The sequence below is a fragment of the Delphinus delphis genome, chromosome 8 (genome assembly GCF_949987515.2).
Source record: "Delphinus delphis chromosome 8, mDelDel1.2, whole genome shotgun sequence".
Lineage (NCBI taxonomy): Eukaryota > Metazoa > Chordata > Mammalia > Artiodactyla > Delphinidae > Delphinus > Delphinus delphis.
In genome coordinates, this window is record NC_082690.1 from 58052153 (window position 1) to 58080135 (window position 27983).

At 37.2% G+C, this 27983-nt stretch overlaps 1 protein-coding gene across 1 annotated transcript in view; it reads right to left on the reverse strand.

Moving 5' to 3' along the window:
• The window catches only part of RNF169 (ring finger protein 169), an 86033-nt gene that overhangs the window by 11334 nt on the left and 46716 nt on the right, over positions 1–27983 (reverse strand). Inside the window, exons 3-4 of the mRNA XM_060018279.1 lie at positions 19586–19732; positions 14012–14130 (exon numbers count right to left, since the gene is read on the reverse strand). Coding sequence (XP_059874262.1) covers positions 14012–14130; positions 19586–19732 — 266 coding nt within the window. The remainder of the gene's footprint in view (positions 1–14011; positions 14131–19585; positions 19733–27983) is intronic.

The following is a 27983-nucleotide window of genomic DNA, read 5'->3' on the forward strand; positions in this document are numbered from 1 at the left end:
CTTTCTAAGAATTTGTCCATTTTTTCCAGGTTGTCCATTTTATTGGCATAGAGTTGCTTGTAGTAGTCTCTTAGGATGCTTTGTATTTCTGTGGTGTCTGTTGTAACTTCTCCCTTTTCATTTCTAATTTTATTAATTTGAGTCCTCTCCCTCTTTTTCTTGATGAGTCTGGCTAATGTTTTATTCATTTTGTTTATCTTCTCAAAGAACTAGCTTTTAGTTGTATTGATCTTTGCTATTGTTTTCTTTGTTTCTATTTCATTTATTTCTGCTCTGATCTTTATAATTTCTTTCCTTCTGCTAACTTTGGGTTTTGTTTGTTCTTCTTTCTCTACGTCCTTTAGGTGTAAGGTTAGAGTGTTTATTTGAGATTTTTCTTGTTTCTTGAGGTAGGTTGTATAGCTATAAACTTCCCTCTTAGAACTGCTTTTGCTGCATCCCATAGGTTTTGGATTGTCGTGTTTTCATTGTCATTTGTCTCTAGGTATGTTTTGATTTCCTCTTTGATTTCTTCATTGATCTCCTGGTTATTTAGTAACGTATTGTTTAGCCTCCATGTGTTTGTGTTTTTTACCTTTTTTTCCCCTGTAATTCATTTCTAATCCCATACCATTGTGGTCAGAAAAGATACTTGATATGATTTCAATTTTCTTAAATTTACTGTGGCTTGATCTGTGACCCAAGACGTGATCTATCCTGGAGAATGTTCTGTGCGCACTTGAGAAGAAAGTGTAATCTGCTGTTTTGGGATTGAATGTCCTATGAACATCAATTAAATCTATCTGGTCTATTGTGTCATTTAAAGCTTCTGTTGCCTTATTTATCTTCATTTTGGATGATATGTCCAATGGTGTAAGTGAGGTGTTAAAGTCCCCCACTATTATTGTGTTACTGTCAATTTCCTCTTTTAGAGCTGTTAGCAGTTGCCTTATGTATTGAGGTGCTCCTATGTTGGGTGCATATATATTTATAATTGTTATATCTTCTTCTTGGATTGATCCCTTGATCATTATGTAGTGTCCTTCCTTGTCTCTTGTAACATTCTTTATTTTAAAGTCTATTTTATCTGATATGAGTATTGCTACTCCATCTTTCTTTTGATTTCCATTTGCATGGAATATCTTTTTCCATCCCCTCACTTTCAGTCTGTATGTGTCCCTACATCTGAAGTGGGTCTCTTGTAGACAGCAAATATATGGGTCTTGTTTTTGTAACCATTCAGCAATCTCTGTCTTTTGGTTGGAACATTTAATCCATTCACGTTTAAGGTAATTTTTGATATGTATGTTCCTATGACCATTTTCTTAATTGTTTTGGGTTTGTTTTTATAGGTTCTTTTCTTCTCTTGTGTTTCCCACTTAGAGAAGTTTCTTTAGCATTTGTTGTAGAGCTGGTTTGGAGTTGCTCAATTCTCTTAGCTTTTGCTTGTCTGTAAAGCTTTTGATTTCTCCATCAAATCTGAATGAGATCCTTGCTGGGTAGAGTAATCTTGGTTGTAGGTTCTTCCCTTTCATCACTTTAAGTATATCACGCCACTCCCTTTTGGCTTGTAGAGTTTCTGCTGAGAAATCAGCTGTTAATCTTATGGGAGTTCCCTTGTATGTTATTTGTCATTTTTCCTTTGCTGCTTTGAATAATTTGTCTTTAATTTTTGCCAATTTGATTGCTATGTGTCTTGGCATGTTTCTCCTTGGGTTTATCCTGTATGGGACTCTCTGCACTTCCTGGACTTGGGTGGCTATTTCCTTTCCCATGTTAGGGAAGTTTTCGACTATAACCTCTTCAAATATTTTCTCTGGTTCTTTCTCTCTCTCTTCTCCTTCTGGGACCCCTATAATGCGAATGTTGTTGCGTTTAATGTTGTCCTAGAGGTCTCTTAGGCTGTCTTCATTTCTTTTCATTCTTTTTTCTTTATTCTGTTCCGCAGAATAAATTTTTTCTTTATTCTGTTCCGCAGCAGTGAATTCCACTATTCTGTCTGCCAGGTCACTTATCCTTTCTCTGCCTCAGTTATTCTGCTATTGATTCCTTCTAGTGTAGTTTTCTAGTGTAGTTATTGTATTGTTCATCTGTTTGTTCTTTAATTCTTCTAGGTCTTTTTTAAACATTTCTTGCATCTTCTCGATCTTTGCCTCCATTCTTTTTCCGACGTCCTGGATCATCTTCACTATCATTATTCTGAATTGTTTTTCTGGAAGGTTGCCTATCTCCATTTCATTTAGGTTTTTTTCTGGGGTTTTATCTTGTTCCTTCAGCTGGTACATAGCCCTCTGCATTTTCATCTTGTCTATCTTTCTGTGAATGTGGTGTTTGTTCCACAGGCTGCAGGACTGTAGTTCTTCTTGCTTCTGCTGTCTGCCCTCTGGTGGATGAGGCTATCTAAGAGGCTTGTGCAAGTCCACTCTAGATTGGAGGAGAATTTAATCCATTTACATTTGGAGTGATTATTGATAAGTAAGGATTTACTAATGCCATCTTAGTCATTGTTTCCTAGCTGTTTTGTAGTTCTCTTGTGCCTTAATCCCTCTCTTGTGGCCTTCCTTTGTGAACTGGTGATTTTCTATAGAGGTATGCTTTGATTCCCTTTTTATTTTATGTGAATCCACTGTAGGTTTTTGCTTTTTGGCTATCATGAGGCTTACATAAAACATCTTATAGATATAAGAGTCTATTTTATGCTTGATAACAACTTAACTTCGATTGCATACAAAACTTTACCCTTTTACTCTCCTCCATTTTGTTTCTAATGTCACAAAACACTTGATGTCTTTTTATATTGTGTCATCATTAACAAATTAGTTTAGCTATCATTTTTAATACTCTTGTCCTTTTAACATTTATACTAGAGTTAAGTGGTTAACATATCACCTTGTTAACATTATTAAAGTATTCTTAATTTGACTATATACTTACCTTTACCAGAGTGTTTTATATTTTCATATCTTTTCATGTTACTAATTAGTATAATTTTGTTTCAGCCTGAAGAACTCCTTTCAGCATTTCTTGTAAGGCAGGTCTAGTGGTGATGAACTCCCTCAGCTTTTGTGTGTCTGGGAAAGTCTTTACCTCTCCTTCATATATGAAGTACAACTTTACTAGATAGAGTATTTCGGCTGGCAGGTTTTTTTTTTTTCCTTTCAGTGCTCTGAATATATCATCCTACTCCTCTGGACTGTATCGTTTCTGTTGAGAATTCTACTGATAGCCTTATGTGAGTTCCCCTGTAAGTTATAATCCTTTTCTCTTGCTGCTTTTAAGATGCTCACTTTGTCTTTTATATTTGACAGTTTTATCATAATGTGTCTGTTGAGCCATACCTTGTATGCCTGTAAGCCCTGTACTTGCCCAGCCTCAAGATGGAAGAAAGAGCCCAGAGTAAGCAACAGAGACATCAATAGTTTAATGGGATTAAACAGGGATCTCACATGTCTGAAGCAAGGTCCTGGAGTGACACTCCACTGTGTGCAGCAGACAGTGGGCAAGACATGGCAGTGGTCTTCACTACCAGGGGGAGAGGAAGGTTACCAGTTATAGGGGGAATTGATGTCAGGTTGGCTCATCAGTTACCAGGGCACGAGCAGAGGAGCACGCCCCTTACTGCCCCTTTGATAAGCTATCATGGTGGAGATGTTCTGATCTAAAGATTAGAACAATCACTAGATGGGGAGGGGGGAGGGGGTACAAGTATATAGGCATTTACTGATTAGGTGCTATGATTAAGAGGGAAGGTCAGTTATGTGAGTAGGGTGTAGGTGAAGCAGGGACTAGTTGAGCAGGGGATGTACAGAGAGCAAGAGAACAGCCATCTTGGGCGGCCTGATAATACAGTGTCTTGGAGAGAATGGCTTTAAGTTGAGTTTGTTTGGTGACCTATGAGCTTCACAAACTTAGATATCCAAATGTCTCCCCAGATTTGGGACGCTCTCAGCTCTTATTAATTAATTTATTTATTTTTACATCTTTATTGGAGTATAATTGCTTTACAGTGTTGTGTTAGTTTCTACTGTACAACAAAGAGAATCAGCTATACATATACATATATCCCCATATCTTGTAGCTCACTGAGCTTCCTTAAAACAGCTAATTTGAAGTCTTTGTTGGATAAATCACAGACCTCCATGTTTTTTGGGATCCAATACTGGAAGACTGTTGTGATCTTTTGATGCTGTCATGTTTCCTTGATTTTTCATGTTCCTTGACATTTTGCATTGCTGTCCTCACATTGAAGTAGCAGTCACCTCCTCCGAACTTTACTAACTGCCTTCAGGAGAGAAAAACCTTCCAACAGCTCTGGTAGGGATGCTGGTATTTTCTCAGATCTTCTATGGATACACCAGCTCGTTGCTTTCTCCCTCTGTGGCAAAATTCTCAAGCTTGTATGCCTTCTCTTGACCCTCCAACATACCCGGCCGAAAGCTGACAGCCTCCATTTTGTTTTCCCAAGGGTGGCAGTAAAGCTCATTTGTGGTCTCTCCCTTGCCCACAGATTCTAGCTGGCTTTCTACACATGCTTACTGGCCATATGCCAAAACTCGCTCACTGCCACTGGGAGCATGCACAGGGAACTGGCCACAGAGTGGAAGCATGTGTGAATGAGGCATGTGGAGCGATGGGAGTGCCCATGGGCCAGTTGGGAGGATCCATAGGTGAGGCTTCCCCAGTGACTTGTGGGTGGAGTCTGTAATGTAGTTAGTAAGATCCTCATCCCTTTAATGCCCTCTGAGAGCCCTATCTGCTGCTTTCCCAGACTCTTCCTTCCCCTAGGTCTGTAGATCATAATTCAATACTCTGGTTGAGGCAGGAGAGAAATGGGCTTCCTATAAAGTTGGAGAAGCCAGGTGTTCACTCACACTCTCTTACTTTCTCCCACAGGGGCAATCATCAGCCAGGAAAATCTCTCTTGAACCTGAGTTCTGCTTCCCTGGGGTAGGGGTGATGCAGGTTAAGTCAAAGTGTTTCTCTTACCCTCTCTAATGTATCAAAGCTTGTACTTTTTTTCCTCCAATGGTGTGCTGGAATATAGATTCATAAAGGATACTGGCCTGTAGTTTTCTTTTCTTGTGATGTCTGCATATGGCTTTGGTATCAGGGTAATACTGGCTTCAAAGAATGAATGAATCGGGAAGTATTCACTCCTCTTCTAATTTTTGAAAGAGTTTGAGAAACATTCATGTTGATTCTTTTTTAAATGTTTGGTAGTTACACCAGTGAAGCCATCTGGTCCTGGGCTTTTCTTTGCCAGATGTTTTTTGATTACTGGTTCAACCTTTTCACTTGTTATAGGTCTATTCAGATTTTCAATTTCTTCTTGAATCAGTTAGGTATTTTGTCTCTAGCCAGGTATACAGTATTATTCAAGTCTTCTATATCCTTTGTTTATCTTTCATCTGTATAGTCTACCCATCATTGAAAGTGGGTGTTAAAGTCTCCAACTATTAATATTAAAATGTCTATTATTTCCCTTAATTTTGTCAGTTTTTGCTTCACATATCTTACGGACCCATAATTAGGTGTACATGTGTTTACAGCTGTTATATCTTCTTTGCGGACTGACCCTTTTAAAATTATACAATGCCTCTCTTTGTCTCTTGTAATAATAAAGTCTACGTTGTCTCATATTGTATAGCTATTCTAGTTCTCTTTTGGTCACTGTTTACATTTTTCACTTTCAACCTACTTCTGTCTCTGGATCTAAAGTGAGTCTCATCATATATTTGGACTATACTGTTTTTAAATCCATTCTGCCAATCTCTGCCTTTTAATTGGAGAGTTTAATTCATTTACATTTAATGTAATTACTGATAAGGAAGGACTTATGCAACTTTTCTATTTATTTTCTATATGTCTTGTACCTTTTTGTTCCACAATGTCTACATTAACGCCTTCTTTTGTGTTAGATATCTCCTACTGTACCATTTTGATTTCCTTCTTATTTCTTTAACTATGTATGTTTTAGTCATTTTCTTAGTGGTTGCCCTGGGGAATTACAATTAACATCGTAATTGAAAACAATATATTTCAAATTAATACCAACTCAATTTCAATAGCATACATAAACTTCGTTCCTATATAACTATATTCCCCAATGTTGTTATTGTCACATGAAGAGTCACAAAAATCATGAATGTGAAAATATCGTGTAAACCATCAATATAATATATAGATATTATTATTGTAGTATTTGGTCAGGTTAAGAGACTTCAATGCTGGCTGAGAATCATCAGCAGTAAACTTGATAATGTTCCTAAGATTTAAGAGCTCAAACAATACCTTTGCTAAAAAATAGAGGAAGTAACTACTCCTCCCATCTTTGTGCACATCCATTTCTATATTCCTAAACCCTCACACAGTGCCTGGCACATAGTGGATATATTCAATAAATTTCTTATAAGTGAATAAAAATATATACAGAAATGCCTACGACATTCTTAAGGAAAGGAAAGAAAACTTCATCATTTATTAGGACTCTATTATCTGTCAGGCATTGTGTGTTTCAAATATACTGTACCTCATTTAATCCATATAGAAACCCTATAAATCAGCATCTTCAATTTACAGACAAAGAACTGAAGGAAGTGATTTTTCCAGGTCACATAGCTGAAGCCAAAGTTTAAACCTGTATCTCCAAGACTCTAAGGCCTGTGCTCTTTCTACCACAGCATACTGATATTACATTCTACTCTACTCTGCCACAGAATAGACCCAGCACGTCTAGAGAAGTTCTCTCTTCCAAACACATAATGAAGTCATAAACAAGAGACAGCAGCACTGTCTGAAAGGCAACTAGCTTAAAATTTCCACTGCCAAGGGACCAGATGGTTTCTGGGATTTCTAGTTAAGCTAAAAATATCCACAACCACAATGCATCTGACTTACAAACAAAGAAAAGGAGGAGCAGCCAGTATAAACATGCAGCTGGAAAGCCAGAAGATTTAATGCTTATAAAGCACTGCTTAAAGGGTTTTCAAATGGTATTACATGATATAAAACATTAGACAGCTCATGTTATTAACTGCTCACTCATCACTCTCTCTCTCACATACCCATACCACATTAGTTTTTTAATCAAACTCTCAGGTCTGGCAGAGCTGAGTTCCACCAAGAGGCTGAAGGTCAGAGAGGATCCTCCTCCCAGCCCCTAGCCTGGGTGTGTGAGGCCTCCCACCCCCACACACATACTTGAATAAAAGCAGCAGCTTCCTTAGGCCTAGCTGTAGCTGCCACGCACCCAGAAATGGGTAAGATTTTGTTACAATCCTTCCCTTGTATATTTATTGTTGGGTTATCTGCCTTGTGTATACTAGCATTCTTTCTTTTTTTTTTTTTTTACTAACTAACTAACTTACTTACTTATTTATTTATTTATTTATTTATGGCTGCATTGGGTCTTCGTTTCGGTGCACGGGCTTCTTATTGCGGTGACTTCTCTTGTTGCAGATCACGGGCTCTAGGCGGGTGGGCTTCAGTAGTTGTGGCACACAGGCTTCAGTACTTGTGGCTCACGGGCTCTAGAGCACAGGCTCAGTAGTTGTGGCGCACAGGCTTAGTTACTCCACGGCATGTGGGATCTTCCCGGACCAGGGCTCGAACCCATGTCCGCTGCATTGGCTGGCGGATTCTTAACCACTGTGCCACCAGGGAAGTCCCTCTTTCTTTTTTTAAAGTGTAAAATTTAATGGTTTTTAGTATATTCACAGAGTTATTTAACCATCACAATTTTAAAATGTTTCCATCACCTCATAAAGAAACCTCATACCCTTTAGCTCTTACTCCTAAACCCTGCCTTCTCCTCCAGCCCTAAGCAACCACTTATCTACTTTCTGTCTCTACATATTTGCCTATTCTGGACATGCACTAGTATTTGTTTGCTGATGGATAGGAACATTGTTTCCACAGCTGTATTTCAAAAGGCCTAGAGTAATGCAAAAGGATTTGAGTCCCCTCAAACAAGAGGATAACTGGACAGCTTCTTACCCACCTCTGTACAATCTTGTATTATTTTAGAACAAGACAGGGTATAAATTATTTAAACAAACAGAAGGAAGGAAGCTTTCTGCTGTAAAGGTAGATCATTTCAAGACAAAGAGCTTAAGCACAGAGCCTTCTGTCACAGGGTTCTGACAATGGTTTGCTAGAAAGAGCATAGGTTTGGAGTCAAGAGAGACCTGAGTTCCAATTCCATCTCTGTCACCCTACTCAGGTGAGAAGTTCTGGGGTGAGTTACTTAACCTCTTTGAACTGCATTCTCCTCAGCTGAAAAATGAGAATGTTATAAATCTTATAGGATTAATGTAAGAACTAAAGGAAATGAGGTATGTAAAGTACTGAACATGGCAGGAAGCCCTGGGAAAAAGCTAGTTCCCTGATGCTACCCTTCACCATCCTGCCAGACCCCTCTGAAAACCACCAGTATATTCCTACTTTAGTATGGCAGAGAGATTACTGACACCTCTAAAACCTGCTCCTTAAATTCCACATCACTTCTCCTTAAGCTATCTTCCTTTTCCATCCATACTCCATACTCTTAACAAGATTTGTCCTCTTAACCAGCTCATCCACTTGATTTGCTTCTATTCTTTTATCCCTCCCCCAACACACACACACACACACACACACACACACACACACACACACGCACACACACGACCTGCCCCAGGCCATCATCAAGCCTTGTGGTTTCTTTTAAATCACTACCTCATTTTTCTCTCATAGTCTCCTTTCCCTCGTGGTTACTGTTTGGACTATTCCCCACACATAACTTGCTAAGTCTAATCCTGAGATTTTTACAGAACTCACTAACTGCCCCTTACCCTTTCCTTTTCATGCCCTGGTCACATTTCCTCCACCTTTTAAAACACTGCTCTAAGCCACTTCTAGACACTTCAGTTTTAGAGGCGAAAAGAGTCTTAAGAAATCATTCAGGGAAATCCCCTGCCCAGCAATAGGTAGGGCATAACAACTTGCATTTTACATAAATGATACAGAAGGAGGTCAACTGATTTTACTCAAGCTCACACCACTAATTCCCTAAAACTCCCTAGACTGGCTTCTCCACCCTCATCTCTCTGGTTTGCCTCCTTTCATCAATTCTAAAGCTAGCCCTCCAGGGCTTCCCTGGTGGCGCAGCGGTTCAGAATCCGCCTGCCAATGCAGGAAACGCAGGTTCAAGCCCTGGTCCAGTAAGATCGCACATGCCGCGAAGCAACTAAGCCTGCGTGCCACAACTACTGAGCCTGTGCTCTAGAGCCCGCGAGCCACAATTACTGAAGCCTGCGTGCCTAGAGCCCACGCTCTGCAACAGGAGAAGCCACCGCGATGAGAAGTCCATGCGCCACAAGGAAGAGTAGCCCCCGCTCGCTGCAACTAGAGAAAGCCCGTGCACAGCAACGAAAACCCAACACAGCCAAAAATAAAATAATTAAAAAATAATAAAGCTAGTCCTCCAGTATCACATCATTTATGTGTCTGGTATCTGTCCGCTGAAAGCATCTATATTTTCATTCGTTCATTTTAAAAAAGAGGAACAAGTATGCATATTTTAATTCACTCCAACACTGGCTGGGCATGCAGTTAATATGACTGAGTCTGCAGTCAGTCTCTGTCTCTATCTCTCCTTACACACACACCTTAGAGGAAGCATAGACACTTCAGGTCTCTTTTGCTGCACCCGACTCTGAACCACAGACCCAGGCTTAAAGTATTTGGACATTAGAAAACAATATAATGTAGTTAATTTCTACTTAATTAAGGCTTAATTATTACTCAGTGTAACACAGATTTTTCTTTTACAGAATATATAAAAAGGATCCTCATAAGCTACTGTTAATGTATTAAAGAGCTAAAGACAACTTTATAGTATAAAAGCTTTATCAATGTGGTCATTAGACTCCCCCTAAATCCCATATTAATCCTATGGAATCTAGTCTAAACAACAGCCACCAGCCAATCTGTTTCCTCCACAGCTCCCAGAGTCCTCCCTCCTACAGACTCTGCAAGTTTGACAATTCTGAAAAAGCCCCCTTTAACCTACCCAAGGGCACCAAGACCTATCTCATTAAACATTCCACAAGTATTTATTGAGCCTCTATTATGTGCCAGGCACTGTACTAAGTACTGTGAATACAATGGTCAACAAGACTTTTGTCCCTGCTTGCAAAGGATTTAAAGCCTAGTGGGAAAATGGGCAGAGGCAGCATAGTGATCTATAAGAAAGTCATGGGGGACAAAAGGGTATAGTGGAAAGAGCCAAGAAATCTCAGTTCTAACTCATTGTCCTACTACTCTAGCAGTCTAAGATTTGGCAAGCCATGGTCTCTCGCTGAGCTTTAGTCTTCTCACCCATAAAACAAAGGAATTAGATAAAACAATATTTAAGATCCTTTTCAGTTCTAAGAGTTCTAAAAGAAGATAACAAAATAGCAGCAGCTATACTCACTGAAGGCTTATCATATGCCAGTAATCTCACTAGGCACCGTTTACTTAAGATATAGTTTTGTACAGAATGGCAGTACTGGCATTACTGCATCGCCTTCTTTTCTTTATTTTTTAAACTGGAAGGAGGATAGATGGTTTGATTATATTTCTTTTTATGGTTATACCCTATTCCCAAGAAGAATTTTAAGTGACTTACAGTAAAAATACATAAAGAATGAGCGTTAATAGAGAATAAAGACCACATTAAGTAATAAATATGAGAAGAGTATGCCAAAAATTATTTCTTTAATTATATGCCATGTTGGAAGGTCATGATGACTGAATTGAAAACTCTGTCTTAATTCTAAACTTCCTGACAGCCAAAGCAAAGAGGAAAACACAACTGAACGTGTAGCTCTTAGAAAAGACACTAGCTCAACAGAGAAAGTTTTTCCAGACTGAGTTTTTAGAATAACTTGCAACCACGTTTTTTGTTTGATTCTTCTAGTGGTGAAGAGGGCATGAGGAATGAGGGGAAATAAATGTAAACAAATAAACAAACCAGTTTTTCAGATATTTAAAATAAAAGCCTAACTTTATAATTATATATCTTATGGTTCAAGTTAATTCTTTTCAATTCACATATATTTTATAATTTACTTAGAAATGACCTTGGGTTAACTATTACTCTATCTGCCTATTTGGAAGAAGTTTCATTTTCAAAGGGCTATAGAACTTTATTAATAGTGCTGCAAAACATTCTTTGCTTTGAATGTTTCAAATGAAAATAGACTGAGCTACTGGCAAGACTCAGCCAGAATCTATTGATGGATTCCTTCCAAAATAACCATCCTATCAGGACTACTCACTCTTAACTCCATGCTTTTGGGCTTAAGAAAGAAAAGTTTATAAAGTAGATAAGTAAAATAAATGCAGATTAATTTGATTTAAATACAGATGTAAAAAACTTTAAAACTTTTACAGATGAACTCTCTTTAGGAAACAAACTTGCAGAGAAAAACCTATTCTTCTGTTATTGCTTAACAGACAGAAAAAAATGCATTTGAAATATCCCAAAACTGTTAACAATGCTAATTCTTTTTTTCTTGTGGTAAAATATATATAACATGAAAGTTACCATTTTAACCATTTTAAGTTTACAGGCACATCGCTATGCAACCATCACCATGCTAATTCTTTTTTAATATATCCATATGCCTCATCTCATTGTCAGCACTAACAACTTCATATTGTTTTCCTAAATATCATTTAGAATTGAAACTTAATATTTTCTTAACTAAGAAGTAAAACATGTTGACTAAATAAGAGATGCAATTCACAGTATTACCATAATAAATTTTCCAACCTAAAGTTTCCATGACATCAGCAAACTATTTCCTAAAAAGATAACCCTACCAACCAAATCCAATTAATTTTTTAAAAAACTGTACTAATAACTGAACTCAGCCCACAACCTTGGATATTTTGAAAAAATAAATGCTGAAATCCATATATGTATAATACTCATTGCAACATTTCTTAACAATAACATGTTAAGTAAATATTTTCTTATAAATTAATCCCATTGTGACTCAACGATACATACTAAGGGCAAGGATGGGCCAAGGAGCAGGAAAAGAAGATATACCACACATATTCCAGAGCCACACATAATCAAAAGCACACCCCTCTGTATAGACTTTACATTTTGCCCTTTAGAGAAGAATTTTCTAAGTTCCTTGGTAGGCATTTCTAAGTAACAACATATTAACCTTCTACCCACTTTAAAAGAATGAATTACAGGGGTAGAGACTGGAATTGGTAATAAGTAGTTCACCTATCCAGTGTCCACTCCAATTAACTGGGGCAATTTGGCCTTGGCATCATATTTGGGTTTTAATAAAATTTTCCTTTTTCCCAAGTAATTTCAAATGAAGAGATATTAACTAACTAATCACAGACTGCCTAAAGCAACATTTATTTGTTTCAGGGGATATTTATGGTGACTTGATTGGAATTAATATGATCTTCTCTTTTCAGTAGATCCCTCTAATAAACATTAAGATACACCCGCTATAAATGGGGAAAAATCCACATACACATTCAGAAGCTGACAATTCTTAGTCAAGCAATCTTGAAATTTTTAACTTTACAGGGCATCTATAGTTCAAGCTCATATGCATAAAGCAAGAGTTTCACCATCACCATAAAAGGTTAAGTACACTGGCTTACATCTTACGTATTGGGTTCTCATTTCATCAGTCAAGCTACAGTGGCTACAATCCAGTGGCCATTCAACAAATGTCAAATGAGTGAATAAACTGTTTAGGAAAGGGCCTTCCTGGAAGGAGTTACCATCACCCAGAGAAGGGGAGGCATTTAAGAGGAGAGGTTTAGCGAATTTTACTCACAGAAATAACAGGAAATGCTCAATATTCTGTAATAACCTATATGGGAAAAGAATCTGAAAAAGAATGAATATATGTATATGTATAACTGAATCACTTTTCTGTACACCTGAAACTAACACAACATTGTAAATCAACTATACTCCAATAAAATTTAAAAAAGAAAAAGAACAGGAAAATCAGAACATATACCAAAAGGATTCAGATATAAAAAGAACAGGGTTCACAATAGTATGAACTTTATAACATTCTTAAACTTGGTAGATTTTTTTGGTCATATTTATTAGTGGGTAGCAATAAAAAGCCTTAAGATATAAAGGGTCCAGGTACATGTCCATAGGAACAGCAAGAGAGATACACTTCATAGTGCTGTGGGAAGGAGAAGAACCCTAGAAATAAGGGTGAGCAATGCCAGCTCTAAATCAAAAAAGACAACAAAATGGGGTAAAGACTGTATCTTTTTATATTAAAAGAGAGGGCATGGCACATAGTACCTCCTGCCTGTTGAATAAATGATTCCTTCCAGCTTTCCTCCCTTCTTTCATTTCTTCTTCCCTTCCTTTCCCTCCTGCTATCTATCTACCTACCTACCTACCTACCTATCCATCCATCTATCCATCCTTCTTTCCTTCCTTCCACCAAGCCCTTCATTATTCTTCCATCACCCAACATTCATCCAATTCCTCCTTCCTTTCCTCCCCAGGGCCTGCAAAGTCTAAAGGAACAAGAAGTGCCTTGACAAAGGTCTTAAAAACTTTTTAGTTTGCCCTCCTGAAACCTATCAATATATATTTTAGTTCCAGGCATTGAAAATACATCAACTCTGGTCTCAAGTTCCTATTAAGAGGGAAAAAGTCCACAAAGAAAACCCATGGATATTGTCTTCATTATCAATGGTTGTTGAAGAAGGCTTTGTTGTTTCCTCCCAGAAAAGAAAGTTCAACTCTGCAGCAGAGCAATTAGTACAATCTTACCCTGAGGATACCCGAAATGGGTAAAATTTACTTTTTTTTAAAATTTCAGGTCAGCCCCTTATTCCTAACCCATATTTGAAAGCCAGTTCCCCCATTTTCCCTCACTCCCACCTCCCCCAAAGTAGCTACAACAAACACTTTAAAGCTCCCCCAGTCTCTTTTGTCTCATATCCCAAAATGAAAGAACCCTGACTGGATTCAGTATCAGTCTCTTACCCTGCCAGGAAAGATAAGGAGTAGGAGTTGTTCTTGGAAACAAATGCCGAGCGGTGTGTCTGTATCATCTTGCCTCGAGAAGGTTCTTCATTCTCTGAATCTGAGAGACGTGCAGGACACTGGCAGGAGACAAGGGAGACAACACTGTCCATTTGGGGTTCCCATGGAATCTCCCAAAGCTATTGTTCAAATCTCTCTTTCTATTATATGTTCTCTCTGAGTTCCAATCTATGTTTCCAACTGCCTCTTGGGATCCCAATCTGGATATCCCAAATGCAGCTCAAACTTAATATATCCAAAATCAAACTCAATATTTCTCTTCTCTAAGTCCCCCTACCAACCCAGTTAGAAGCTTCAATGTCACCCATGACTCTTTCCTTTCCTTTCTTCAAAGTCATAATAACATTGTATAGAGGTTTTGAGTACCCCAACACATCCAAATATTTTATTTCATCTACTCTTTAACCTACCCCACTAAGAAGGGACTATTACCTTTTACAGATGGCAAACTGAGGCTCAGAATAGTTAACCTGCCTAGGATTGTAGAGTTAATAACGCTGGTACTGTGATCCAGAGCATCTGTCTCCAAATTGCCTCCACGTTATTTCTACTTTGCTCCATTCTACTCCAATGTCTTTCAGATCTAACTCTTCTCATGAATACTCATTGTCACTGCCTTTCCTTAGATTCTCATCATCTTCTGCCTTGACTACTGCAATAATCTACTTATGGGTCTTGCTCTCTCCAGTCTTTCTTCCCTCCAACCCCCTCCATATTATCAAACACACAGACAGAATCCCATCACTCCCCTGCTTAACCGTTGGTGACTTCAGGATAAAGTCTAAATACCTCAGCATGATCCAATAACCTTCAGAAACTAGATCCAATCTTCCTCTAAGTTTTTCTCCCACCAGTTCTGACACAGGGAACTCCTTGAGCTCTACTGCAATCATACTACTTTCTACTCTCCACATGTACCATCACAGTCTTTCAAAACTCCTATTCTTTTGCACATGCTATTCGTCCCTTTGCCTAAGATTCTCCTTCCGCATTCTCTGCCTATAAAATACTCACTGGCCTTTCAGAGGCATCTTAAATGTCACTTTCGCTTCCAAATACCCTTAGATCAGCTTTTTCCATCTTGCTGACACTCATTCATTTACCTTCATTTTATTTTAGAGTCTCTTTTTGAGAGACTTTAAATTTACATTCAAAGTTTCTTTTACGTGTGTCTTTTGCATACACATATGAGGATCTGCTCATGATTCAATATGAGTGTCTTCTTTATAGGGGGAGCAACTAATCACACTGAACTGTAGCTTCTTATTTAGGAGTCTGATTTCTGCTGTAGACAACAGACCCTTTGAGAGCAAGTGACCACCTTTTCTTTAAAACTTCTGATACCATTATATAGTAGGTAAACAAAAAAAGTCTAATAATCTAATGATTAACCAGTTTTCTAATGATTCAATGACTATCAAAGCTAGAGTTGTAGACAGAGGCATGCAAGGCGTCTTTTGGCTCAGAGTACCCTGTATTCCTTAAACGCCTTTTATTCTCTAGGTTGATAGGCACATTCATACAACAGGCTATGTTTCCAACAGCCTTTAAGAAACAGTTGAAGGATTACAATTTACAGAGAAGCTTTTCCATTCTGTAGGGTATCTATCCCTCCTTAAAGAACCCTGTTGTACAAACTATTCACTGGAGAAACTTTAATAGCACTAACCCATTACCAAATTTATTGGAAAGAAAGAAAAAGTTTTGACATCAACAGACTCAACGGGATAAATAATGGCAATTTTTTTTTAGGTCTTTCTGCATAATCAATTCGGTACCAAATAAAACAATGTTCAAATTCCTGCTCTATTACTTAGCTATCACTGTCACTATAGGTTAATTGCTTTACCTTTTTGAGCCTCAGTTTCTCATCTATAAAATTATAAATGATCTACTACGTATATTGTGATAAACCATTAAAAACACATGGTGCATTAGCTCACAAGTAGTAAGTGTTCAACAAAAGGTAGATTTTATTTATATCAATTTTAATACTATTAATCTTTTAAGAAAAAACTCTGGTATTATAATAGGTATATGCCAGGTTCCTTTTAATTGTTGAAAATAAATTTACATTATTATAAATAAATAATTATATAAACAGAAGGTACCCTGACCCCCAATCCCTCTATATTTCTACCCTCACGAAACCTAGAGCCATAAGATAGGAAAATATTTACCTCTCACCTTTAACTTTGGATAAAAACAAGCATACAGGACTATCGATTCCTAAAATGGAAATCTCTAAAATGATATTTTTTTAAACGTTGTGCCTAAAAAAAATTAAAAGAATGATAATACCCAGGGTTGGCAAGGGTGCGAGGAAATTAGTTTAGCACATTTGTTTACTACTGTTTAATACAAACTTTAAAGTTCAAAGTTTAGTACAAACTTCCTGGAGGTCAACTGAATAATACGTACCAAAAAGTCTTAAGAAGTACACTCCCTTTGATCTGATCATTCCACTTCTAGTAATTTATAAGGAACTAATGAGACATGTGGATTTCATCACAGCAGCGGTTTAAGACAGCAAAATATCAACAGATTAATTAACTGGATAAATTCTACAGTAAAGAATAACTAGCAGACCACTAAATAATGATATGGGATTCTTTATTTACATGGAAAGACATCCAGGACTTATAATTTATTAAAGAAGGTTATAAAACAGTATGTATACTGGGTTACATTTTCTGAAAAGAAAAACAGTACATTTTATACACACACACACACACACACACAGACACACACACACACACACACACACAAACACACTTAGAAGTGAAGTCTGGAAGAATATTCACCAAAATGTTTATAGGAGTTTTCTCTAGGCTATGGGATGACAAGCAGTTTTTCACTTTCAACTTTATAATCTTTAGTATGACTATAATTGTTACACCAAATTGTTTTCCAACAATTTGCACTACTGTCGGTATTAACTGCACCATAACAAATCGTAATAAATTAAACATCGTGCCTATTTTATTTTCTTTCTGAATAAATAACTGTTTCTAGAATAAGCACTTTTCTTCCTCTATTTGGATTCAACTTGATAAACACGTATCAAACACTTGTGATGTGCAAGGTACTATGGGATATTTAAAAAACAGTAAGACACATTTCCTATACTTAACAAACTTACAAATTAAGTAGAGAAACACAAACACACAAATAACCATAATGTAAGGAAGAATGAAATAAGTCCTATAAAAGTTACAAAGTGAGGAGAGAAAACTTGAAGAGAATGGATGATGGGAGTGGAGAAAAAGTGAAGAATCCCTATAGGTTCCAGGAAGGTGACAGCTTTTGAACTGGACATGGAAAGATAAATAGCCTTTCAACAGGTAAGGTCAGTGGCATTTCAATGAGATGAAACGCAAGAGCAAGGATTCTCAGGAGGGAAAACATAGATTATACATTTGGGGGAAAGCAAACAGCTCTGTTCCCTGGAGTTCTCGAATGTAAGCAAAAATGGAAAGATAAGCTAGAATAATACTAAGGACCTGAATGTTGGGGTGAAGAGTTCTCATTTAATTCCACAGGAAATGGGGAGCCACTGAGGTTTTTGGAGCAGGACAGTGAAATGATCAGTCCAGCTCTAATCATAATACTCTCTATATAAAATATAATCCTTCAGCTGGCTTTTCACTGAGACCACTTGAGCTTCTTTTCAGTCCCAATATGAATGCATCCTTGGCTAAACTAAATGAAATTATTTGTTCAACACCAAAATTTCTTAAGACATATTTAAAGTAAAATTTTAAAAGTCCTCAAAAATATAAAAGCAAACGGAAAAAAGGTAAAATCACAAAAATCTAAAACTTAAAGTGTTCATAGATCTGATTTTATTCAATGTACAGGAAATTTTGCAAAACTGGCCATTGCCAATCAGGATTTGTACTTCCTGATTCCTTTTAAGATTAAATTTTAGGTTGATGTAATTAATTTCTACTTCAAAGATTACAGTGGCAAAAGAAAAAATAATTAGAGCAATTTCCCATCCTTGCTATGAATTAATACTAGAGATCATTTCCTGGAGGAAACCTAGATCTGGCAAGGCCAAAAACAATAGGTTCTTTCTATCAAAAGGACCATAGTAAAGAGTAAGCTCTCTTTGTCAAAATTGGTTTGTCCTAAAAAGAAATGTCTTTCTGGGCTGTTTTCCCTGAGGACACTAATGGACAGTCCTGTTGGGGTGAAGAGGCAGAGTTTGCGGTCTTTAGAGACTACAGACAACAGTTGGGGCTATTAGTCAGAAGACATACTATATGCACAAGACTATCATATATTTTATTCTTGCCTTCCTAGATAAACTGTATTCTCTCCAAAAGCAGTCTTTTTCCTTCTGTAGTTCCCAATGAACAGAGCATTGAGAGTACATAAGCATTTTATATTTGTTAAACTGAATCTTTTAGAAGGTTGGAATGCAAATGATTGTTTTTAACAATAATTAAATAGTAGCAATTATTATTATTATAACTGGGGTAAAAAAGCCCCACATATACATTGACAGTCAGCAAATACTATCAATCCAAGAAAGCTTAAGTAATCTCAAATTCTGAAGTTCAGGAAAAATGCCTTTGCAAAGAGTAAACCTAAAGCACAGAGAAATTAAGTAACCTGGCCAAAGTCGTACAATCTGTTACAATGCTGGGACCTGTTTAACAGGCAGACTTCAGGTCTAGAGATATTTTTTCCCTCTATTCTGGTATGTTGTCTGTCTTTATATATGGTAAAGTTTTATTAAATCCACCTAATTAAAAATATAGCCTGAAATACTAACAAGCCTGAATCACAAAACATTTTAATAGATATGACTCTAAAGGTATGCTAAGATATACATATATCAATAGAAGATGTCTAATCCAATATGAATTACTAAAGAAAAAAAAACAATTGTAATCATCCATTTGAACCATAATCAGTGGATCCTCCAAAAGTGCTTTCTTGTATTAGTTAAATATACCATTTACAACATTTTCCAGTAATTCGCTTGGTAAATAAGTAATGAAAAAAAATTCAGGCAAGATTTGGCCCATTAGAAGTATAATTAGGTTAAGTTTAAACTAAGTAATCTAATATTGAGGACATACTTTGTAAATAGAACTGTGCTGTTTGGGGCATTATAAAGAGTAAAGGGAAGTAAAATACAAACTATAAGGAAATCTAGTTGAGGATATAACACATACAGAACTCAGATGTCAAATAACAACTCATAAATCAAAATGACAATATATGTATAAAACTTACCACAAGTAGTAAACTATACTAGGTTTTTCCTCTCACTCACCTTTTTTCCCCACTGTTCCCCCTTAATCTTTCCACACAAGTCTCATTGTCCCATTCACAAATCATTTTCTCCAGCTCTCCACCTGAATGCTAAGTTCTTCACTACTCTTAAGCAGCACAGTCAATGACTGTTACTATTCACCAACAAAGGTTTTTCAGATCCACATCACCTGGGCTAATTGCTGATTTTGAGGCAGGCGTCCATCAAAAAGGTGATCTACTTACACGCTCTAGATTTGTCTTCAGTACTAATGGCTCATCTCTTTTTTTCTGTTCATCCATTTTCCTTTTTCCCATTTCTGTATCCTCTGGTAACAGCCTGTGGATTTGATCTTCAGAGGTTTTCTCCTCTTGTAACTTTTCTTCTCTCAGCTAAAAATACAAATCACACCAAGACAGTAGTTTTAGGCAACTATAGACTTAAAACCATCTTTTACTCAGTAGTCTATTAGAACAAACAGGAAAGTTTTGAGACTATTTTCTTATTTGCTATAAAGCCCTCTTAATTTTTAAGTCTACTTTTACTTGAATCTTGCCAAACATTCCCTTCATGGCTTAAGATTTAACTTCTCTGCATTCTTGAGCAATATGAAATCACAAAGGCTAAGATAATACACGTAATCAAAAAATAAGGTTTATTCACTTAGCCAAAAAAGGTGGAACCTAAAAACTTTCCTTACTCCCATAAACCAGATATAACTACACTGGACCAGGAGAACAGCAAAGATGTAGGCCACAGAGGGCCAGAGAAGTTGGTCTAGGCAAGAAAGGTCTTTGGGCCTACTGGAAACAGAAAAAATGGCTTATCACAGTTCCATCGTCCTACAATTTATGTGGATCTTGTGATCCACAGGATAGGTCAAGATACATTGTCTACAAAGAAAGTTAAGGCAGACTAATATGCTCCTCATTTGGGGGAGGTAGCATGGCATTATGAAAATAAGATGGGTTTTGGAATTTAAAACCTGGGTTCTAGTGGTTCTGTCACTTATTTAGCAGCCATATGATCTTGGGCAAATGAACCACCATATGCTCACCTACAAAACAGGATAACTGTACTTACTTTGCAGATATCGTTGTAAGAAATAAATGAGATAATAATATAAAGTATTTACTGCAGTATCTTGCTATATACTTACAGTATATCAAGAGTTCCCTTTCCTAACCTCCCTTTATTCTCTTTTCATTGCCTAGGATTTTAATAAAATTTAAATGACAATGTATATGAAAGCAATTCTAGGCTATTAATATTTTTAATCATACTTATAAAATAAAACTAAAGAACAAATAAATATTTTTCATTGGCTGTCAACTGGGTTAAAAAACAAAAACAACAATAACAATAAACAACAATAAGATTTAGTCTTATCTTTCCAATTTCCACAGGTATGATTCCAATAAGCCTGAACTAGTCTTTAACATGCTGGGTCTAATTCAAGAGGTTATGAATATGCAAAGAACACCATAAACAATGTTACGTCAGGAGGAGACTCAAATGAAATAATGTACTCCCAACTCTGCCCAAGTCAAACAAGAACACAAGAGGAAGAAAGCTAACCCATAGCTAGGCAGAAAGCAAACCTGAAGTCTATGCTAACTGCCCACATGAAAGATCAATGCCTTTTTATGATCTTACATCAATGCCTTTTAATGATCTTAGATGACCACAGGCTACAAAGGGGCATTTCACTTTTAGAGGATAGAAAGGCAGAGTGGCACACACAAAAAACAGGTTTTAGCATCACGTTATCATTTACTGAACTCTACGTGTCAGGTGCAGAGCTAAAGCACTATTACATTATCTCATTATCTCTACTTTAAAAATTAAAAAAAAACTAAGGTTTAAAAAAAACTATGGCAAATTCACAGAGCCATAGCCTTGGAGCTGGAATTCAAACCTATGTTTACCTCGGTTGTTCTCAACCAAGGATGATTTTGCCTCGCAGGATACATCTGGCAATGTCTGGAGACACTTTTGACTGTCACAACTGAGGGGATAAGGTGTGTGGTGCTACTGGCATCTAGTGGGTAGAGGCCAGGAACTGCTACTAAACATCCGAAATGCATAGGATAGCCCCCAACAATATATACATACACAGACGTTGCTATTTTTAAAAAACTAAATATTAGGGCTTCCCTGGTGGCGCAGTGGTTGAGAGTCCGCCTGCCGATGCAGGGGACGCGGGTTCGTGCCCCGGTCTGGGGGAATCCCACGTGCCGCGGAGCAGCTGGGCCCGTGAGCCATGGCCGCTGAACTTGCGCGCCCGGAGCCTGTGCTCCGCAACGGGAGAGGCCGCGGCAGCGAGAGGCCCGCGTACCACCAAAAAAAAAAAAAAAAACAAAAAAACTAAATATTAAATTTCCTGTTTTATGTATTTTAGTGTTATTTTGTTTTGTGCTTGTGTTTACATACTATGTTCTCTGGCTTTTCTAGTGTTTTAGAATGCATCCTTTGCCTCCTAATAATGTTTATGGCTGCTCTCAAAGTTTTTGACAATAAACTTGTGTGTGGTTGGCAAAACAACCTTCTCATTGCAATGCTGAGTCTCTGCTAACACAGCATCACCTTAAAGGTAAAAATTTACAAAATTGAAAAACCCATATATACATTTAAATCTTCACATGAATCATGTTGGTGTTTTCTCTATATTGGGTTCTGCAGATGCTTTTTTGTTGGTCCCTTTTGATGGTTATTTATAAGGACTTGAGAACTTGGTATCTAGGAAAGAGTTTTTATATTCAGCGAAAATGACTTGGTGTCAGAAAATAGCATATAAACTTGAATAAGAAGTATCAATAGCTGCTGTTTACTGAACTCTTCCATGTTTTGGGCATTAAGTTTATAGAGCTTACCTTATCATTATCATTTTATAGACACAAAAATTAACATTCAGTGGTTATTTCCTGAAGTCAGTGTTTGAATATCGAAGAGCTTAGATTTTAAAGCAAACCACTGGCTTCAAATACCACGGTTTCTCAACCTCAGCACTACTGACATTTTGGGTTAGATAATTCTTTGTTATGGGGAGCAGGTCAGAGTCTGAGTAGAAGGCTTATTCATGAATACTTTATTGGGTAGCAGGAGTTAAGGATCGAGTAGTATAACAAGGAGAGACAGCAAGCCAATAAAAGTGGTTGGCTTGACAGTTGGCTACAGAAGACAATATGAGAAACTGTATGCAATGCAGCTCAAGACTATCAATCAGAAGTGAGAAAGGGGGAAGCATATATATATATATATATATAGAGAGAGAGAGAGAGAGAGAGAGAGAGAGAGAGAGAGAGAGAGAGACTCCCACTTCCTGCTGACCAAAGTTTGCTCCACGGGATGTTAAATACCCCTGACACTGGCTCAAGTAAGTTCTCATGGTAGGGACTGCAGCAGCAACCACAGAGAAGCCCTAGAGCTAAAAGCAAGAGGCAAGCAGTAGGAGCCAAAACAAAAGAGATCTCAGCTTGTACCAAGTGAAGCCGCCCACCACTGTAAGTGGAATGCTTATTACTGCCTCCATTTTTTTTTAAATTTATTGGCCACGCCCAGCAGCTCACAGGATCTTAGTTCCCTGACCAAGGATGGAACCCATGCCCCCTGCAGTGGAAGCGGGGAGTCCTAACCGCTGGACTGCCAGGGAAGTCCCTGCCTCCATTTTTAGACGCTAATTATTAAAGAAAAACTATTGATTTCTGTACAGTAATCTCATTCTCAGCCACACTATCAAGAGTACAATGTAATTTTTTTCCTCAAAATATCTTTACTTTTTCATCATTAATTTTTATAAATAAACGTTTTTGTTTTTTTTTTTGGCCAGGCCGCGTGGCACGTAGGATCTTAGCTCCCCGACCAGAGATCGAACCCCTGAAGTGGAAGCACAGAGTCTTAACCACTGGACTGCCAGTGAATTCCCAAAAATAAACTTTTAAAAATCAAAGCATTATATAGTGTACAAATCATAAATGTAAAGCATGACAAATTATACAAAATAAGCACATCCATGTAACTACCACCCAGATCAAGAAACAATATATTAGCAGTACCCCTTGTGCCTATTCCTCACCCCAAAGTAACCATGATCCCAGCTTCCCACACCAAAAAGAATCATTTCACCTATTTCTGAAATTTATATAAGTGGAATCTTATATATGTATTGAATCTGTCTTCCTTCAGTCAACATTCCATTTGTGAGATTCATCCATGTAGTTGCATGTAGTAGGTTGTTCTTTCTCATTGTTTTATAGTATTCCATTGTTTGACTACAAAACAACAATTCTATTAATGGATATTTGCATAGTTATTAATTTGTAGCTATTTACAAATAAACTGCTATGAACATTCTTGTGTATGTATCCTGATACACATACTGTTCTGTGCGGTATATTCTAAAAGAGAAGCTGTTTAGTCATAACGCACGGGTACACTGCCATAGTTTCCCCAAATTGGTTGTACAAATTACACTCCCACTCCAACCTGCAATGTAGCAGAATGACAGTTGCTCTCAACCTTGTTAACAGTATTGTCTATTTTAGCCATTTCAGTGCATATATATTGATACTGCATTATGACTTCAATTTGCATTTCTCTGATGACTAAAGATCTAGAGCAGCTTTTCATGTCTTTATTGACTATTTGGAAATTCTCTTTTATGATGTGCCTATTCACATCGTTGCCCTTTCTCCTTTAAAATATTTGGGATTTTCCCTAGTAATTTGTAGGAGTTATTTATATTTTTTGAATATGAGGCAGTTTTCAAGAAAAAAAATATACCTACAAGATACATACATACACCCACCCACACACCCACACTTTTTTTCCCCTCTCACGGTAGCTTGCCTTTTTTTTTTTTTTTTTTTTTTTTTGCGGTACGCAGGCCTCTCACTGTTGTGGCCTCTCCTGTTGCGGAGCACAGGCTCCAGACGCGCAGGCTCAGCGGCCATGGCTCACGGGCCCCGCTGCTCCGCGGCATGTGGGATCTTCCCGGACTGGGGCACAAATCCGTGTCCCCTGCATCGGCAGGCGGACTCTCAACCACTGCACCACCAGGGAAGCCCGCTTGCCTTTTTCACTCTCCTGTTAGTGCCTTTTAAAGACAAGATGCTGCAGGTTTTAATACAATTTAATTTAACATTAGTGTTTTTTATATCCCATTTCAGAAATTCTCTCATCGTATCTTTAAGGAGCTTATTATTTGACCTTTCACATTTAGATCTACAATCCACTTTGAACTGGTTTTTAAAAAATCAACTATGTTAAGGCATAATCTACATACGATAAAATGATCACATGGAATGCATAGCTCGATGAATTTTGACAAATGTATATATCCATGTAACTGTACCCCTAATCAAGATATAGAACATCTTTACCACCCAAAAAAGTCCCTTCAAACCCACTAGTGGGAATTCCTTGGCGGTCCAGTGCCTAGGACTCCGTGCTTTCACTGCCGAGGGCCCAGGTTCGATTCCTGGTCAGGAAACTAAGATCCCACAAGCCTTGCAGCACAGACAAAAACAAAAACAAAGACAAATGACAAAAAAAAATCCACTTAAAAAAACCCACTAGTAATCAATCTCCCATGCCACTCAGCCCTAAGCAACCCTTAATCTTATAACTATGACTACAGATTAGTTTTGCCTGTTATAAAATCATACAGCATATATTCCTTTATGTCAGGATTCATTCACAGCATATTTTTGATATTCATCCATGTTACTAAGTTTATTATATTATATTCCTTTTATGGATGAGTTATATTCCATTGTATGAATATACCACAATTTGTTTATCCATTCAAGTATTGTACGTTTGGGTTGTATTCAGTTTGGGGCTGTTATGAACATTCATGTCTTTTTGTGAACAGATGTTTTTATTTTGCTTGTCTAAACAGCTACAAGTGGAATTGCTGGGTCAAGTAGTAAGTACATGTTTAAATTTATAAACTGCCAAAATGTTTCCCATGGAGGTTATACCATTTTACACGGTCAGCCCTCCACATCCGTGGGTTCCACCATCAGTGGATTTAACCAACCACAGATCAAAAATCAATCTGTCTTTGGTGGAACCCATGTACATCAATCCCACAGACACCAAAGGCCAACTGTACTCTGCGATTTTATATAAGGGACTTGAGCATCCATGGATTTTGGTATCCACGGGGTTTCTGGAACCATTCCCCCACAAATACCGAGGGAGGATTATATTCCCACTAACAGTGCATGAGAGTTCCAGCTTATTTACATTCTCATACTCATTTGGACACGTGGAATTCTTAGCCTTTTAATTTTAGCTATTCCAGAGGATGTAGGGGATATCCTATATGTGATTTTAATGAGTATTTCCCTGCTGGTTAATTATGTTGAGCATCTTTTCATATGTTTAGTAGCATGTCTTCTTTTGTGACGTGTCTATTTTCAATAAAACCTTTTATCCTATTTTTTTAACCTTATTATCAGGTGCATGAGTTTTTTTTATAAGTTCTGGATAAAAGTCCACTGTTAGATACACATTTTGAGACTATCTTCTCCCAGTCTTTGCTCTGCGTATTTCTTAAATGAGTGGAGGTTTTTTACTTTAATAAAATTTAATATCATTTTTTTCTTCTGTGATTAGGATTTTTTCGGTTCTTGACTAGTAAATCTTTGCCTACCCCAAGGTCAATAACTTTTTCTTCTGTTTTCTTCTGCATAGTTTTAGCTTTTACATTTAGTCTATGATGCATTTTGAATTAATGTTTGTATATGGTATAAAGGAGAGATCAAGATTGACTCTTACTTATTCATAGGATATTCAGTTTGTTCCAGCACCATTGTTGAAAAGATTGTTCTTTTGCCACTGAATTACTTTTGTGCCTTTGTGAACATCAACTGACTATATATGAGTGGGTTTATTCCAGGACTATACTCTATTCTACTGATTATATGTCTTTTCCTTATGCCGACACCATAGTGTCTTGATGATTATCATTTTAAAATCTGTAAGTAAAGTCCTCCAATAACAACAGTCATTATTCACAGACAACATGATCCTCCATGTAGAAAATCCACCAGAATCTACAAAAAAGCTACTAAAACTACTAAATGAGTTTAGCACAGTTGTAGGATAAAATATCAAAATATAAAAACCAACAGTATTTTTACATACTCGCAAGAATTATAACACTTACAGTAATATCCAAAAATGTGAAATACTTAAGATAAATCTGACAAAATATCTGGAAAGTGAAAACCACAGAACACTGCCAAGAGAAACTAAAGAAGACCTAAATAAATAGAAGAATACCATGTTGACGGATATGAAGACTCAATTATTGAGATGTCAGTTCTCCCCAAATTGATCTATAGACTCAATGCAATCCCAATCAGAATGCCAGCAAGTTTTTTTGTAGAAACTGGCAAGCCAATACTAAAATTCAGATGGATATACAGAGAACCAAGAAGCCAAAATAACTTTGAAAAAGAACAAAATTGGAGGATTAATACTAATGGATTTCAAGACTTATTATAAAGCTACAATAATCAAAACAGCATGGTATTGGTGTGAAAATAAACAAACAGATCAATGGTACAGATACAATACAGAGTTTAGAAATAATCCCATAAATATATGGGTAACTAATTTTTGACAAAGGTGCAAAAGGCAATCCAATGGAGAAAGGATAGTCTTTTCAACAAATGGTGCCAGAATAACTGGGAAATCCATACACACACCATATATAAAAACTCAAAATGGATCACAGACCTACATGTAAAGCCTAAAACTCTAAAATGTCTGGAAGAAAACATAGGAGAAAATCTTTGTGATTTTGGGCTGGGAAAAGAATTCTTGGATATAACACCAAAAGCAAAATCCACAAAGGAAAAAATATATATAAACTGTATTTTTTAAAAAATAAATAAATTTATTTATTTTTGGCTGCTTTGGTTCTTTGTTGCTGTGAGCAGCTTTCTCTAGTTGCATCACGCAGGGGCTACTTTCGTTGTGGTGTGCGTGCTTCTCATTGCAGTAGCTTCACTTGTTGCAGAGCATGGGCTCTAGGTGCAGGGGCTTCAGGAGTTGTGGCACGTGGGCTCTAGAGCGCAGGCTCAGTAGTTGTGGTCCACGGGCTTAAATGCTCTGCGGCATGTGGGATCTTCCCAGACCAGGCCTCGAACCCGTGTCCCCTACATTGACAGGCGGATTCTTAACCACTGTGCCACCAGGGAAGCCCTAAACTGTATTTTTTGAAAGTTAAAAACTTCTACCCATCAAAAGGCTCTAAGAAAATGAAAAGACTGACACACACTGGGAGAAGAATATTTGCAAAGCATATACCCGTTAAGACTTGTACCTGAAGATCTTTCAAAATTCAACAGCAAGAAAATACAAATAAACACATGAAAAGATGCTCAACATCACTGGTCATCAGGGAAATACAAATTAAAACCACAATGAGATACCACTACACACCAGTTAGAATTGCTAAAATTAAAAAGACTCACCACAGCAAACGCTGACAAAGATTGAGAGAAACCAGAACTTTCATACTCTACTGGTAGGAATTAAAATGGTAAAACCACTTTGGAAAAGTTTGGCAGTTTCTTAAAAAAGGACACACACCTACCATATGATCCAGCCTTCTCATGACTAAGT